Source organism: Trachypithecus francoisi, unplaced genomic scaffold (genome assembly GCF_009764315.1).
Source record: "Trachypithecus francoisi isolate TF-2019V2 unplaced genomic scaffold, Tfra_2.0 Lachesis_group7, whole genome shotgun sequence".
NCBI lineage: Eukaryota > Metazoa > Chordata > Mammalia > Primates > Cercopithecidae > Trachypithecus > Trachypithecus francoisi.
The window spans coordinates 29,031,230-29,048,082 of NW_022681472.1; the positions used below are offsets into that span (position 1 = coordinate 29,031,230).

Sequence of the window (16,853 nt, forward strand, 5' to 3'; positions counted from 1 at the left end):
TTCCAGGTTACTCAAAATGTCATATAACTAGAGAAACATTAATAAATTTTTATGCAAGAAGATGATGTCACAAACTTGTATTTGAGACTGGGTTTGCATATTATCAACTAGCTATTAGTATAAAAAGTAGAACAGCTACTTTATCAAACATGACAGCTAATTTTGGAAAATCCTTTCTCTTTTTCCTGAAAAATATCCATTATATATATATAAATAAATATATATATTTCTTTTTTTTGTTGAGACAGGGTGTTTCTCTGTCACCCAGACTGGAGTGCAGTGGCATATTATGGCTCACTGGAGCTGGGACTACAGGCGTGTGCCACCACACCTGGATGATTTTTTTTTTGTGGAGATAGTCTTGCTATATTGCCCAGGTTGTTGTGAACTCCTGGGCTCAAGTGATCCACCTACCTCAGCCTCCCAAGGCACTGGCATTACAGGCACGAGCCACTGTGTCCCACCTCATATCTGTTTTTAACAGGGTTATTTCAAGCTGGAAATACAAGCAAATCTTTTTATAATGGCAACAGAAAGCTATATCTAATATTTCAAAATTTCCCTTTCTCACTGGCCATTGAACTCTTGAGATGGCTGGAAGTGGTAAAGGCAATAAACTCACATAACATCATCCAAGCACAAAAGCATTTTCATGAAATCATGGCCTAAGAACACTCTTGTCTATCAGACTGCCGGTGCTATCTGTGGGTCAGTTAGGAAAATGGTGCAAAGAACTTCTTTTGAAAGGATTCTCCAGAATTACCTCTAGGAAGGACTCTGGAACTCAGTGCCTGTAATTAACTCTGGTGGGTGGTAGGAGTAGAGGTTGGCAAATGTGTGTCTTGACTGGTATGGAAGAGAGGGAACTTGGTCTTTCTCTCCCACTGAAAACCTCTAATAGCCATTGGACATTAATAAGAAAGTGAAGAGGTGACTTGTGAATTTTCTGTAATAATAGAGGAGGCTCCCAAACATTGCAATGATTATGGATGAAGAATTTACTTCTTTCTCCTTTCTCACATAAACACACAGAAGTGGCCTTCCATTTGATAAAGAGGGTGATAGGAGATCTTCTGGTTTGTTTGTTTAATGTCCACGTCTTGCCTGATCCTGCTGCACTCTGCAATTTGAAAAGGAACACTTTTCTTATAAATAGCCCACAAAAGGCACCTTGGCACATCTTAAGAGCTTTACATATACCTGTACAAGGCAATATTGTGGCATTATTATCAATGTGGAACAATGGTTCAAATAATCCCAGGACAAATTAGCTTAATACAGATTAACCACTCATAAAAGAAAACCAAAATTTGGGATCCAAGAAAGGAGAGGTTAAATTCCAAAAACCAACAATAAATTTTCATTAGGTACAAGCTATAATATAAAAATTAGGATATCACAACCTATGTTAGCTGATTGAGATAAAATATTTGGAAGAATCAGTGATTCTGAAATACAAATTTTCTTACATATATTCTTTGGGAAAAAATCCATTTATCATGAGCAAAAAACATTTTGTGTGGCTCAAATATTTAAGTTAGGCCAATCAGTTTGTTTAGTGGCATACAGTTTGCACTCAATAAATGTTAGGGAATGTATGTGTGAATGAATAAAAAATTTATCATAAATACTTTTTGTCTCTTGAAAACACAAAGGGGTAATATAATTGTACTCTTTTACAAAGTTGGAATTTTTAAATTACCTTAACTTTTAAACATAATTTCAAATTCCAAATAAAATGATAAGACTAAAATCAGAAAACAATATATTATTTTCTGAATTATTACAGTGCTTTTGACACTATGTTTATATTCCAGTTGTGAATGTTCAAATATAAAAATGGGTTCAAGTTTTCTATTTAGAAGACCAAATTCACCATAAAATAGCTTTTGATCAGACAGATCTCAGCATTTATGTCTTGCTGGTTCAAGGAAATAAAGCTGTAGTAAAGGAAATAAAGCTGTAATAAATCGCTCCAAAGCAAAGGCAAAATGACCACCCAATTAAGCTATAACTTTAAAAATCACCTTGAGGTTATCCTGGGAAGAAATATGAGGAAAAGGGCAATTAAAGATCGGTCTTTTACATCTGAGGTCTCGTTGACAATGAAAGATTCAGTGACTTAAACTGTTTTTCACTGTTTCGTTTATGAGTTGCTTTTAACAATATTTCATCCCTCAACAGAGGAAATAAAGAATCCTTAAAAAAAAAAAAAAAAAAAAGCTATACCAGGCTATCAAAATCATCACTAAGGAAAATAAACTAATCAAGATTGATCTCCTGGGTCCTCACAAGTTCACCAACTCCGAATGTTATAGTAAGTTTCAAAAGAGAAGAAAACAACAAAGCTTCTTTATAATACAATGCTTCATAGCTCATTGCGGGGCAGAGGAATGAACGACAGTGGCGTTTTGTAAAATACATTTCACTCTAATTACAATAAGTACTCGTTTATTTCTTTTCTGAATAACCTAACTTTGTCTTTCCCACATACTAAAAAGTCTAGGTCCATTTTTTTTCTATCAATTCTTAAGGGATTTTCTAGAATAGTTTTAAAGAAAAGACTGGATGTGCTGCTGTTAGCAGTACTTTCAGCAGAAGGCATTTTTTTTTCAAATTTATTAATTTTTAAAAACGAACAACAATGTAACTAAAGAAAAATGTCTACAAAGCAAACAAAATGGTGACTTCCTTTACATGCAAGCACAATGATCCATTATTTCCTTTTCAAGAGGCCTTCAATATTAGTTACTGAGACAGCAAATGACAATGAAAAAAAAATTAATTGCATTACTGAAAAGAGACTATAAGGCAATAAGCTTATTTTCCCTCATTTAAAAATGCTCTTCCTGCTTCTTTTAAATTCCATTAAAAAAACATAGTTTGCTATAAATGACACACAAATGGGATGAATAAATAGTTAAGTACAACTGATGGAGATCTTAATCTAATGTACCGTTGTCTGTCAGCTAATCTCTCCTGGTTTAACAATCTGAGTTTAACTACTTCATGATGAATGAGACAGGGTGCAAATGACCTGAGTGTTTCAGCCCATAAAACAGGCTTAGGGAAATAAAACCTGTAAATTTGATCACCAGACTTAGATTGACCATCATTGGCAATGCAGTTAGGGTTTTAAAGGAATTGTCTACGTGTAATATTAAGTAATGAAGTTGCAATCATTTATACTTAAAGTACCATTTGCTCTAAAGTAGCTTACTACTATATGCAAAATTTGCCGTTACATAACTGAAATTCAGATAGCTCTGAATTCAAAGGTGGTGAGCTAATTGTCAGAGGACCTACTGAGGCTGAGAGTTTTATAGACTCAGTTCTGCAAAAAGTTTCTTAGGAGCATTAACATGTACTCACATTAAGCAAGAAAGACTCCAGTTGTTAACAGCAGTAGGTCTATTGTTCAGGAAGTAATACTTTTCATGAGATTCATTATGAAAGAGAGGGGGGGAAATCCTTTTTGGCATTCTGCATATAAAATCTTCTCAGAAAGACATCTGCAGTTTAAAAAAATTCCACCTACTTTTACTACTACAACCTTTGTTAATTTGCTACAGTTCTCTGCTCCAGTAACTTAAAAGTCATTTCCTTAAGAAAACAGATGACAGACAACTTGAGTGACTGATTATATTGTGCCATCACTTTGTTTTTCTCAGAGGCCTTGGTTTAAGAGGATGGATGTTAGTGTAAATGACAGCAAGGGGAGCTTCGCATAAGATTTCACTTCTGTTCAAAGACAAGCTAATGTAACCTCACTGCGGTGCCATCAACTTGACAAATGGACACCGCGCAACCCTCTGCCTCCCACTGAAACCCGAGAGCCTGATTTACACAATGTTCTCCCTGTAGATGGAAAAAGACTTCATGCTGCTAGGCTGTATAATGGGTTGATCTGATAATTCTTTGCATGTAATGAAATTTGATAATATGAAGGTGAAATGCATCTCAAAGAATGAGGCAAGTTAATGAACTTATAAAACTACACTTAAGTCTTTTAAAACCTGAATAAACATTAAATGGGACTTAGCTCAATTCATGTTGAGAAAACCTAGCAGTTCTCATGTTTTAACTCTGCAATCAAATATACATGGCCTCTACTTAAAAGGAATAAAAGATTCCAGCTCTAAGGAGTATAGCTCTATTCAAACAATTCAATATGATATGTAGAAATTGCTGTGCCTTATCTTTACCATCAGATTTTGCTGGTCCTGAGTTCCTTACCTCAAGAATTCTACATTACTCTATCCTGTTAAATTACTTCCCTGGAAGCTCAATATTTTTCCTTCTAATGTAGGAAATTTCTTAAAGAATTGACAAATAATGCCATGCAAAATTAACAAATAGTTCATCTGGAGATTTAAACGTATCTTAAACTGGCACAAAAATCACAAAAATTAGAGCTTCATAAGAAACATACACTTCTGCTTTAAAGTCATAAGTTCTTACATATTCAAAGTATGAATGGTTAAATAAAGTATTCTGAAAAGAAATTCATGGTATAGTATATTTTACAGGCAAGGCTGATCTCAAATCCTCTGCAGTAAAACTGTCTATTAGTATTAATGCCTGGAAATAAACACCATGAATGTAAACTACAGTCAGAAGCAGTTTTAACACATGTAAATGTTGAATGAGGTAGAATTTTAGTCTTATATTTACTTTGCTGTTGTCACAAATAAAAAAAGCACTTATGAAAACATTTCATGCTGAAGTGAATGGATTTCAACAGCTGCTGATTTGGTGACATGGAGAACCCCAGAGGAGACATCCTGCTGAATTAACGTTTTGGAAATGTTAAAAAGAAACTTCAAACAGACCTTGTTTAGCAGGCGGTCAAAGATTTTGCTCTGTGGGGATCATGTGAAGGCTAGCAGAGCAGTCACTCAGCCATGAATCAGACTTGTCAATAGTTGCCTATTTTCTCAACAGGTGACTTAAATAGGCACACAGTCTATTTCCCCTAACATTTCTGTGTGTACTTGTGCACACATACAAAAAAGTCATCCTAGACTTTGCTCTGGGATTATTTAGGAAGGCACAGCATACAGGGATGGGGAAATAGTTGTTTAAAGGGTTTAGATACATTTCTTAAATGTGTACTTTTGCTTTTTTTAACTAAAAAAATTAGCTAAGTTACACTTAAAATCTTAATTTTCAAACACACTTTTATCCTAAATTAGAAACCTGGAACAGATTCAATCAAATAATCATAGGACAGTGAAGAACCTTGAAGATAACAAAGATCAAACCCATCACTTCACAGATGAGGAAACTAAGGCCTACAGAGATTTAAGTGATTTACCAAATATTTACTTGTTCATGTGTTCGGACTAGAACTTCCATTTTCTGACTCCTCGGTTCAAAATTAGTTCACTATACTTATCCTTAAGAAATAAATAAGAAGTAGCCTTCTTTGAGCAATGTAAAAATATGCAAGAGAAGAAACCATTAAACTGAGTAAGATCTCATGGTTCAGTGTTTTTCTGATTTGGCAAGTTTTGATTATTTTCCTTTAAGCTGGTCACAGAGAAAGAGAGAGAGTTAATGGAAAATTCCTTCCCCACACCACCAAGAAGTAGAGGTGGGGGCTGGGGTGAGAAAAGGCCCAGTACCAAGATGTGATTTCTACTTTCAACATTTAGGAGTTTAGTGTAAATGTAGAGTACAAAAACAATAAAGCATTTCTTTGTTACTGACTCAGATTGGCATTGTAAACTATGCCATACAAGCTACTATTATGTCAGAAAATTACCAGGTATGCATTAAATGAGCTCAGACTGTTTTCTATTGTTCAAGAATTTTTTAGTTGTTTTGGAAAGCCTAAGTACAGAGTTCAGTGAAAGTTCTCAGAGGTGACTCCACAATCACAGCAGTACTCATTACCTTAGTCAACCTCTCCTACTGCTTCCATCAATGCACAGTCATTACCAGCCAATGCTAAAATGGAATCCGAGGTTTAATAAATGACCTCCAATTGACAAGATGCTTCCTAGATAAGCACTATCTTGAAAATACTTTCTACATGATTCAGAGTTAAAAATTAGGAAGAAAAGCAAATGCCAATGACATCAACACACACACACACACACACACACACACACACACACACCTCTTAGGACCCAAGTTCACTAATTCTTGTTTTAAAATTCATCTTTTGGAAGTTTAATTCTTCATATGGTATGAGGAAACAAGTACTCTAATGCAAAGGTTGATGGGAGTATAAAAGACAGATTGGATTTACACATCAAAATGAAAAATGTACCATCCTTTGACCCAACATTCCTACCTATAGAATGCTGATGAGATAATTCAACAAGTGAGGAAAGATATATGTGCAGAGATTATCATGGCAGTATTTTTTATGGTAGCACAAAGCTGGAAATTAAATTGGTGGTAAAATAAAGGTATATATACATACTAGCATACATGCAGCTATTAAAAATCACTACTCACTTAATATAAAGCTACAGTAGTAACAGCAAATGGATCAATGGAACAGAATAGAGAGTCTAGAAACAGACCTACACTTATTTGGTCATTTGATTTTCAAGAAAATGCCAAGGAAATCCATATTATGTCAGAGTAACTGAATATCCATGTGGAAAAAAACCTCAACTTCTTCCCAACATCACACACAAAATTTAACTTGAGGTCTACCTTAGACCTGAATGTAAAAGCTGAAAATATAAAGCTTTTAGATGAAAACAAAGGAGAAAATCTTCACAAATTGAGAATAGAAAAAAAGTTTCTTAAAGATATACAATCATAAAATAAAAACTGATAAATTGAACTGCATCAAAATTTAAAAATTCTCCTCATGAAAACACATTGATAAGAAAATGAATAAGGAAGCCACAGACTAAGAGAAAACATTTGCAAAACATATGACAAGGCTTTGGATAAGATATATAAAGAATTATAACTTAATAATGAAAAGACAAACAACCTAATTTAAAATGGAGAAAAATTTGAATAGACTCTTCACAAAGAAAAACATAAGTAACCAATAAACACAGGAAAAAGTACTCAATTATTAGTCCTTAGGGAGTAACAATTTAAAACCCTAATGAGATACCATTACACAGCCACCAGTATGGCTAAAATTAAAATGTCAGTAGCAAATGTTGGCAAGGATGTGCAGCAACTGGAAGTTGCATACATCGTTGGTGGGAGTGTCAAATGGTCTCTTATACAAAACACACACCTACCCTATGACCCAGCAATTCCACCTCTAGGGATTAATGCAAGAGAAAAAAACACGTCCACAAAAGCCTTATACAAGAATGCTCACAACAGCTGTATCCATGATAGTTAAAAAATGGAAAGAGTTCAGGCGTCTATCAAAAGGAAAATGAACAAACAAACTGCATTTATGCAAATGAAATACTATTTAGCAAAGAAAGAAACAAATTATGGATATACACAACAGGGCTGAATCTCAAAAACACTTTACTGAGTAAAAGGCGCATTACAGTTCATTTATCTAAGGGCTTGAACAACAATTGCCTTTGAGGGTTGTGTGGGCTGAGATTTACTGAAAAGGGATGTGAAGGAACTTATCGTTTTATATCTTGATAGTGGTTTGAGTTGCACAAGCATACGATCAGAATGTGTCAAGTGGTACACTTAAGATTTGTACACTTTGTTGTTTATCTCAAAAGAAAAAAGGAACCATAAGCAAATACTAAACTCACGTTTAAGGACACCCATGCTAAAGTACTCCAGGTGGAGGGAGTATACAGATGTCTGCCTCTTTCTTTGAAATCCAATTCAAAAATGAGATGGGTTAATAGAGACCCACTTAAATAGAGGGATGAGGTGAACAAATATAGCAAAATATTAATTATACAATTAAGGTGGTAGGTATGTGGGTATTCACTATAAAATTCTGTCTCTCTTATTCTCTCGGCGTGTGTGTGCATGCATGATTACAAGTGACTTACAAACAGCATGCTTAATTTTTCAAAATATCATTTTTCCAAACTGACATTTTAACCTCTATTAATAGACATGTGTTTATTTTTGTACTCAATGAAGTTTAACTTCTCCTAAAACATAGGATAATTCAATAATTTTCAAGTTCATCTATGGCAAATGTCAAAAGAAGATATAAAATAAAACTGGTTCTGCCTGATCAGTTGATCTGAATATCAAAGTTTTCCCCATTTTTAGACAATATGAAAGTACAGTAGTGTTTGTACCACCTTCTATTAAAAATCTAAAACATGGCTCAGAGCAAAGACTCTTTTAAAAATGATCTGCGACAACAATAAATTGTAAGCTACTTGTACTGTAATTAGAAATCCCAAAACTTTTATGAAATATTAACTTAAATTTTAACGGAAGTTTTGTTAACAAATAACATTTAAAATTTTGTAGATGACTGATTTACATGCATGCGGAAGGAAAAGCAAAATCCTTCCAATTGTGCTGAGCCATTAAAACGGAGATGAACCATAAGATACTGCAAAGCCCAGAAGGTCATGTGTAATTAAGCACATATTCTCTGGCTTCTTTTATCATACATTCATATTAAAGACTTAAACTGTAATCCATTTATAAATCAATGGATTCTGCTGATAAAGGTGGGAGTTTTAAATTCTTATTTGTTGTGTATGATTTCTTTTCATTTTCAATGGAAACAATAAATCTACCTTGTATCACATTCTGGGATGGTTGGGTGTAATGCAAAAATATCATGCAAGGAAACTGATATATTCAAATTAGAAGTGAGTTGGTCTCTCCAAAATATAAAATTTGGTGACATATAAGGAAATATGCTTATGCTATTCAATAATTGATAGATATTGAGTATTTATAACATTAAGTATATTTAATGTTATACTATATAATAGACCTCAGAAGGATTTCTTCATTTTGCAGGCTGTGACAGTATGCATTTTCCTCTCAGGTATACAAACACTTAGCATCATATATCAAATAAAGTAGTATTCTGCCATTTAATTGGAATTGAGGATTTTTTAATGGTTAATAGGAAATAGTCAAAATGTTAAAGGAAGTTTATCTTAAGCATTTACATTTTTCTTCTAACAAGTTAGTTTTAAAAACATATCAGTTACTTTACTAAATGACTTAATTCTTTATTTAGCACTTTATCTGCTAATATAATATCATAGAATCTTCCAGTGTTCAAACACAATGTCAATAAAAACTTAAACTTTTTGTTAGTTAATTTGTCCACATTTAACTACACGGTCTCTTACTTAAATCATAAACTACTGTAAGGAATGATTCATAAAGCTATATATATATATATATGTATAGTTAACACTATTTATCGGATTTATCTAATGAAAAATGTGACTATAAAACAACAATGATTAATATATCTAGCCGGGCGCAGTGGCTCAAGCCTGTAATCCCAGCACTTTGGGAGGCCGAGACGGGCAGATCACGAGGTCAGGAGATCGAGACCATCCTGGCTAACACGGTGAAACCCCGTCTCTACTAAAAAATACAAAAAACTAGCCGGGCGAGGTGGCGGGCGCCTGTAGTCCTGGCTACTCGGGAGGCTGAGGCAGGAGAATGGTGTAAACCCGGCAGGCGGAGCTTGCAGTGAGCTGGGATCGCGCCACTGCACTCCAGCCTGGGCGACAGAGCGAGACTCTGTCTCAAAAAATCTCTCTCTCTCTCTCTCTAAAAGATTATGTATATAAACGAGTATTGTTGTATGATATTCATCTAGGGAAGCAACAATTGATTCATACAGTTGTAGAATTCCATTTTGGAACTCTCTCTCACAAGACTGTCCACTTCAAGTTTGTATGTTCTCTTTTGTCTCCCCCCACACATATCTGTACACATACAAAGTTGCTCTTTTATGAACACATTTTGTTTCACACACAGTATTACTTAGCAGACACCTCCACATAACTTGTAGTTATTTCTAAAAATCAAAGTCACCTCAAAAATACACAAATTTGCTATCAAAAGAAAGTTTAGAAAATTCCAAGATGTTTCTGAAAGTGGAAACCTTAATGTATTACTAAAATAAGCATACACAGCCTCCCAAGATGCGAAGATGACCACTTTGGAGGAACCAATGCTTACTTAGATGCATATGCACTGGAATGTGTATGTGTCTTTGTGTTGTAACTGCCACAACTGAAGGGAAGTGTGCTACAATGGAAAGAACTGTATCAGGTATCACAAAGCCTGGGTCTGAGTATCAGCTCTGCCATTTATAAGTTGTATATGTTTAGATCAATCCCTTTACTTCTTTGGGCTTCAGTTTCCTCATCTTTGACATAAAAGTGTTGATCTAGACCAGCACAGTCCAACAGAAATATAATGCAGGCTACATATATAATTCTTATAGCCACATCTAAAAAGAAACAGATGAAATTAATTTTAATAATATTTTTTATTTAACCAACACAGTATACCCAATATATTACCATTTCAATGTTTAATCAATAAAAACTTATTAATGAGATCATTTACATTCTTTTGTTTTTGGTGCTGCCTTTCAAATCCAGTGTGCATTTTATGCTTAGAGCACACATCCCAATTTGGATGAGCCAAATTTCAAATGCTCAATAGCCACATCTGGCTAATGCTTAACGTATTAGACAACACAGACCTAGACAGTTGCTAATAGTCCTTTCAGTTTTATAATTTTTATTACTTTATTGTGGAAAATAATATATTAATAAAATTAGCATCAAATTCAGCACGAGTATATGAAAATCATAGATCAAATGCTTCCATGGAACATCTACTTTCGTCAGGAAAGGTTCATTAATTCTTATCTGGCAGTTTAAAATTCTGGATGATTTTTTTCTAACATTGAACAATCATTAAGAAGCAAAGAACTGGCAATTATCTTCTGAACTCAACCTCACAGAAAGTGGATTACTTCATCTATTAAATTGGCTTAAGTCTATTAAATAATTGCCAAGTCCCCATTTCATATTCTATGATGCAGATTTGGCTTTAATCTGAAGCTTTAGATCTTTATGTAATCATAAGAATTGCAAAACTGGTTTTAAAATGAATAAACATCCAAAATTACTGCTATAGCAGTAAAGCTTATTTAATTTCTGCTTTGTTTCATGTAGTCTAAATTATGAAGATTATTAAAGGGCTTTATTTTAGTGAACCACATTTGTGTAAGCAAATCAATATTCAGTAATAAATATCATTAAAATTCTTGGCAACTTATTATTGGGAAAGGCCATGTTCATTAAAACCAGTGATATAAAAGCTGATACTCAGGTTCTAATTGAGAAAACTGTATAAACTATTAGCTATGAAGTATCCCTCGGTAATAAAGACTGAAGTAGAACCTACTTACATCACAGGACAACTTTTCAAGTTAGCAATTACACTTGCAATAGAACCTCTGCAAGTTATTTATCTCCAGGTAAAATCATACATAATTTCAACTAGCTTATCAGTTTTTCTACCAAACTTTACAGAAATTATATAAATGTTCTCTTTAATGTTACTATAGTCTTTTGACCCTTTTCTTTCCCCCTCAAATTTGTAACAGACTAGGTAATAACACACTCAAGTGTTTCTGTATCAGTATAATTACTGTAACAGAATTATTTCTTAAAAAGAAGTGAATAAAACATCTCACATGCTTTGTCAAAATACAAAAGGTGTTTCTGTAAATCTCTAAATTTTGTTTTAACAAATATACAGTTAAAGCTGGTAATGATAAAACATATTTATAGGTGGCAACATAATATACTGATCTCTTAATCTCTACACAGGACACATTATGTTTGTAAGTTTGCCAGTAAGATAAAAATCATGTCAGTTGAAGGTAACTTTCTACATGATTTATATTATTATTACTATTATTTTTGAGCCGGAGTCTGGTACTGTCGCCCAGGCTGGAGTGCAGTGGCACGATCTCGACTCACTGCAAGCTCCGCTTCCCGGGTTCACGCCATTCTCCTGCCTCAGCCTCCCAAGTAGCTGGGACTACAGGCGCCCGCCACCACGCCCGGCTAATTTTTTGTATTTTTAGTAGAGACGGGGTTTCACCGTGTTAGCCAGGATGGTCTTGATCTCCTGATCTCGTGATCCGCCCACCTCAGCCTCCCAAAGTGCTGGGATTACAGGCTTGAGCCACCGCGCCCAGCCGATTTATATTATTTAAGGAACACTTAGCAGAGCCAGCCTGCCACATAATACTACCTTATTTCTGGGGGAAAAAAGGTAAACATTATTGCTATGCTGTAGTCACCTATAATTCCTCCAGGAAATTATCTATTATATGTCAGAGACCAGTGAAAAAAGTAATAAAGGCAAAGGCAAGGGAACTCTAAACATAGTATGGCCCATGCCTACCACACTGCCTGGCATTTAGGAGACATTTGGTGTTTGTTGAATGAATGGTGAGCACATGTACACAGTACAGTCTACATGTGTGTATACACTGTGGCCTGCATTGATTCCATAGGTAAATAAATGGGACTATACATTTAGTAGGGTATGAATGTTTACTTTTTTTTTTTGCTAGAAAATTTTGTGAGTCAAAACTTTTATCCTGGTTCTGAAGTCCAAATCTAACTCTCCCTTGGGGTGACATAAAAACTCAAGTATCTTTCCTGCTTTCATCATTAAGCACTTCATTTATTCATCAAGTATTTGTGTAACTGGCACGATGATAGGCACGGCGCTGACATAAAAAGAAAATCATAAAGACAAACACATAGACTAATAATTATAGTTCTTATTTTGTAAACAAGGGAATTGCTATTTGGGGGGATTAAGAAACTTGCCCAAGGCAACCCAGCAAGTGAGTATATGAACCAAGTGTCAAAGCTGTACCCATATGTTTTTCTACTACCCCATGAGACATAAACACTGAGCAGCTAAGGGAATGTGAGGGTTAATTATATGTGTTAACTTGGCTGTGCTGTGGTGCCCAGTTGCTTGTGTCCAACACTAGTTTAGATGTTCCTGTGAAGATATTTTGCAGATGTGATGAACATATGTAATCAGCTGATCAAATAAAGCAGATTACCTCCACAATGTGGGTGGAACTTATCCAATCAGTGGAAGACCTCAGGAGCAAAAACTGAGGATTCCCAGAGAAGAAAGAATTCTGCCTTAAGACTGTAACACAGAAATCATGCCTGAGTTCCATCCTGCTGGTCTACCTTCAACTCAAGACTACTGCATTAACTCTGCCTGTTTCCAGCCCAGTTTACCTGCACTATAGATTTTGGACCTGCCAGCCCTCACAATCATGTGCAACAATTATTTAAAATAAATAAATCTCTCCCCCCACCTACTCTCTCAATACATATATGTCCTGTTAGTTGTTACTCTGGAGAACCCTGACTGATACAGGGTGTCATGGCTAAATATGGAGGTTGAGAGGGCATCAAAATGTGACCAGTAGTGCAATACTTGGAAGTGGATAGGACCAAAATAGACCCAAGATACCAGGGATAAAGCCTTGGGCACAATAGCATTTAAGGGGCCAGAAGAAGACAAAGAGCCAAAGGAAGAGATAAGTCAGTCATGGCAAAAGAAGGCTTCACAAAGGAGGGAGGCAATCCTGCAGAAAGGGCAAGTAGGAAGTCTGAGTATAGGCCTTTGTATTTGGCAATCAGTAGGACAAGGGTGACTGTGGCCGGGGCAGTTGCAATGGTGACTGGGATAATAATCATCCTGTATTCACTGTATTGTCTACCAGTGAATAAGAGGTGAGAAACTAGAAAAAGGTTGGCAATTGAGGAAAGGAAGAAAATAATAGCCCAAAAAGGACAAAATGGTGGAGATGGAACACTTTGTTAGAATTAGGGAGACATTTGTAAGTTGAGGGAAAGGTGTCATTGGAGAAGAAGATAAAGATAGATAGCAGCTACTGAGAAAACAAGTCACAGAAGATATCCTTGCATATGGGCTCTAGACCACGGGAGTATGGAATAACTGTAATCAGAAGTGAAATACCTCTGTCAAAGACAAGCAGTGATAGTCAAGAGACTGGCACTCTCATGGATTGAGCTGAAGCTGGGGCTCCATGCTTTTATTTTATTTACCTTATACTTTTTCAGGAAATTAAGAGGTGAGGCCATCACTGAGAGTTCTTATTAAATAACATATATGTGTCTAGTACCATATGGGATTCAAAAAAGCATAAGACCCATTCTTTGCCAGTCTGTCAAGCTATTATGGTCCAGTATATATTTAGTCACTACTATTCCTACATAGCAGTCTCTCAGAAGCAATGGAGCATTGGTTCCAGGAACCCACATGGATACCCAGATCCACAGATGCTCAAGTCCTTTATATAAAATGGCATGGTATTTACATATGATCTATGCACATCTTCCGTATACTTTAAATTACCTCTAGATTACTTATAATACCGAAAACAATGCCTACATACCACTTCATTGGTGTGGATTCAACACACTACTTGGCACGTGGCAAATTCAAGTTTTGCTTTTTGAAACTTTGTGAATTTTTTTTCCAATTATTTTTGATCACTGGTTATTTGAATCCACAGATGTTGAGGGCTCACTGTAGTTAAATTATCCCTAGTATTGAGTTACACAGTATTTTGTGGGAAACCTCTAACAAAATATGCTTGTTTCTGCCAGTGATTAGTTAAAAAAATATTGTTGGCCCTGTTTTTCATCATTTGTACACTTAAAAAAAAAATAGAAGCTTGAAAATGTGATTTCTGCTAGTTATATTTTCAATTATAAAAATAACCATATGATCTTAGTGGCAATAAGAAGAGACCAGTGTTATATGATCGTGATAAAATTACACAGTATATTTTAATCTTACTCTGTTCAAATGTCTAGAAAACTAAACTTGAGACTAATTATATGATCAGTGTCTCCTGTTTTATTATTTTACCTCTGATTATTAAAGTGATTATACAAATAATAAGTAATGATATTTTTACCTTAAAATATAAAGAAATTTACACATTTTCTCACATTCTGCTAAACAAGGAGATGAGTGGTTAGAGGCTAAAATCTTTAAGTTCTCCAATGATGCATTAACTAAACCAAAAAGACAACTTTACTCATTTCAAAATGTTTTATTATAACAGCAGTCTTCGAAGGCAAACACAAAAGATTCTACTATGCTTAGATTTTAAAACATAAATAACCAATTTAATGCATCACTAATGATGTACAATAGATGTCTTCTGCAGTACCAGTTCAAATAAGAGACTGATGTAATCTGCCAGATACTTCAAAGTAACTAATTTGGTAATAAGAAAATACTTCTTTTGTGCAAACTTTCCTACTAAAAAAAAAAAAAAAAACTGCAGAAACCCTCCCAGTTGAATATTTACTAAATGAAAGTACTGAACCCTCATTAAAATGTGATTTAATAAGAAAAAGAGAACTATGTACTTTAGGCCTTCAAAATTTATCTTGAGTAACATTAGGCTTTTAGATGGAAATATATCTCTATACAAAGAAAACAGATATTAATGGCAAATTATGATCTATTTTAGAATTGTGTATTTATAAACAACATCTTAAAATTTTAAATATCTATTCCATTTGTTGCTATTATGTTATACACCCTATATACACACACTCCAGATGCCTTATCTATGACAGTACACTAGTACATTTCATTTCTCTATAAATCTTCCCCAGTATGTGTAAGTAAAACATTTCCCAGACTCTAAACCTCTAAAGGTAAAAGCTTAGGTCAGAGTTTCCTGAGCATATTCTACTATGATGTTAACATGTTTTTCTGGGGAAATAATCTTAGACTTCTTTTTGCCTTCGTTCTCCTTGACCAATCAGAGAATTCACAATTTTGGCCTTAATGGGGAAAAAAAAAAGTATAAAATTCAACAAGTATTTCCAAAAGCAAGTTTAATACAATAATTATTCCTTGGCCAAGACATCTGTCAATTGCTGTTTTGGCTCACAAATTCAACCAAAATATAAATGTAAATGAAGATGTTTTCAATTATCTATTGCTTCTTCTCCAGGAGCAGCTAATCCTGAGAAAGTACCTATTATTCCAGAGAGGAAAAAGAAAGCAGGAGTTTCCATTTCTGTTGGCCACTTAGGGGTAGGAGTGTGTGCAGAGGTAGGACACAGGAGATGCTTCTCAGGGCTCCTTCTGCTGATATTCAAAAAACCCTGAATCCAAATTACCTAATTTGTGGAAAACATTTTCTTAAAATTGGATTTTTTTATGGCTAATAATTGGGCAGAATTAGCACCCAAGAAGTTACAGTAGGATTGTCCTTTATTACATTGTATTTTAGGATGTATGTTCCCAATTAAATAAAAAATTATTGATTTGAACCATTTATAATGTTACCAATAGAGCAATATTATGATACCTATTCTACAGAATTGCAGAAGCACCAGAAAAAAAAATTCCTCAAATGAATTTGTTAACTTATTTCTTACTTCATATAACTGTTGTACGTGTCCTATACCAGTGCATTAGCCGTAATGCTTGCAAATTTTCTTGACTTCCCCTGACCCACTGGATAGAATTCAAATTCGTCATCCTAGTGTCCAAGATGCTTCACTCTCTGACCTGTACCTCACATTCTAACCCTCGTTCCCACTAATATCCAAAGATCAACCCTATACCTCAACCAAAAGGTCTGTCAAATAAATGACCTTGTGCCTCCCCACTCAGTGTCTGGGTCCATACTAGCTCTAGCTAGTAAAAGGCCCAAATGCCTTTTACTAAATGCCTTTTTTACTATTGCCTAGAGGGAGCCCTGGTTCATCCTTCAAAGGTCACCTTCTGCATAAAATTCTCTTTGTGGAAATCACTTCTGCCCCATCTCTAAAATTCCTTAAGCATTTTGCTTATATATCTCATAGGCCAGTTAGGTGGTGGTG

At 34.8% G+C, this 16,853-nt stretch overlaps 1 protein-coding gene across 18 annotated transcripts in view; it reads right to left on the reverse strand.

Moving 5' to 3' along the window:
• STAU2 (staufen double-stranded RNA binding protein 2) overlaps positions 1–16,853 on the reverse strand; it is a 345,902-nt gene that overhangs the window by 64,616 nt on the left and 264,433 nt on the right. For 8 of the 18 annotated variants that reach the window (XM_033202806.1, XM_033202804.1, XM_033202822.1 and 5 more), the window contains one exon: positions 422–1,120. The exons of 5 other annotated variants lie outside the window; for them this stretch is intronic. In XM_033202806.1, the coding sequence (XP_033058697.1) occupies positions 785–1,120 (336 nt within the window). In that variant the 3' untranslated portion in view covers positions 422–784. Of the gene's footprint in view, positions 1–420; positions 1,121–16,853 lie in introns of those variants that run through there. 5 more of the 18 variants (XM_033202813.1, XM_033202812.1, XM_033202809.1 and 2 more) reach the window with 2 other exon arrangements.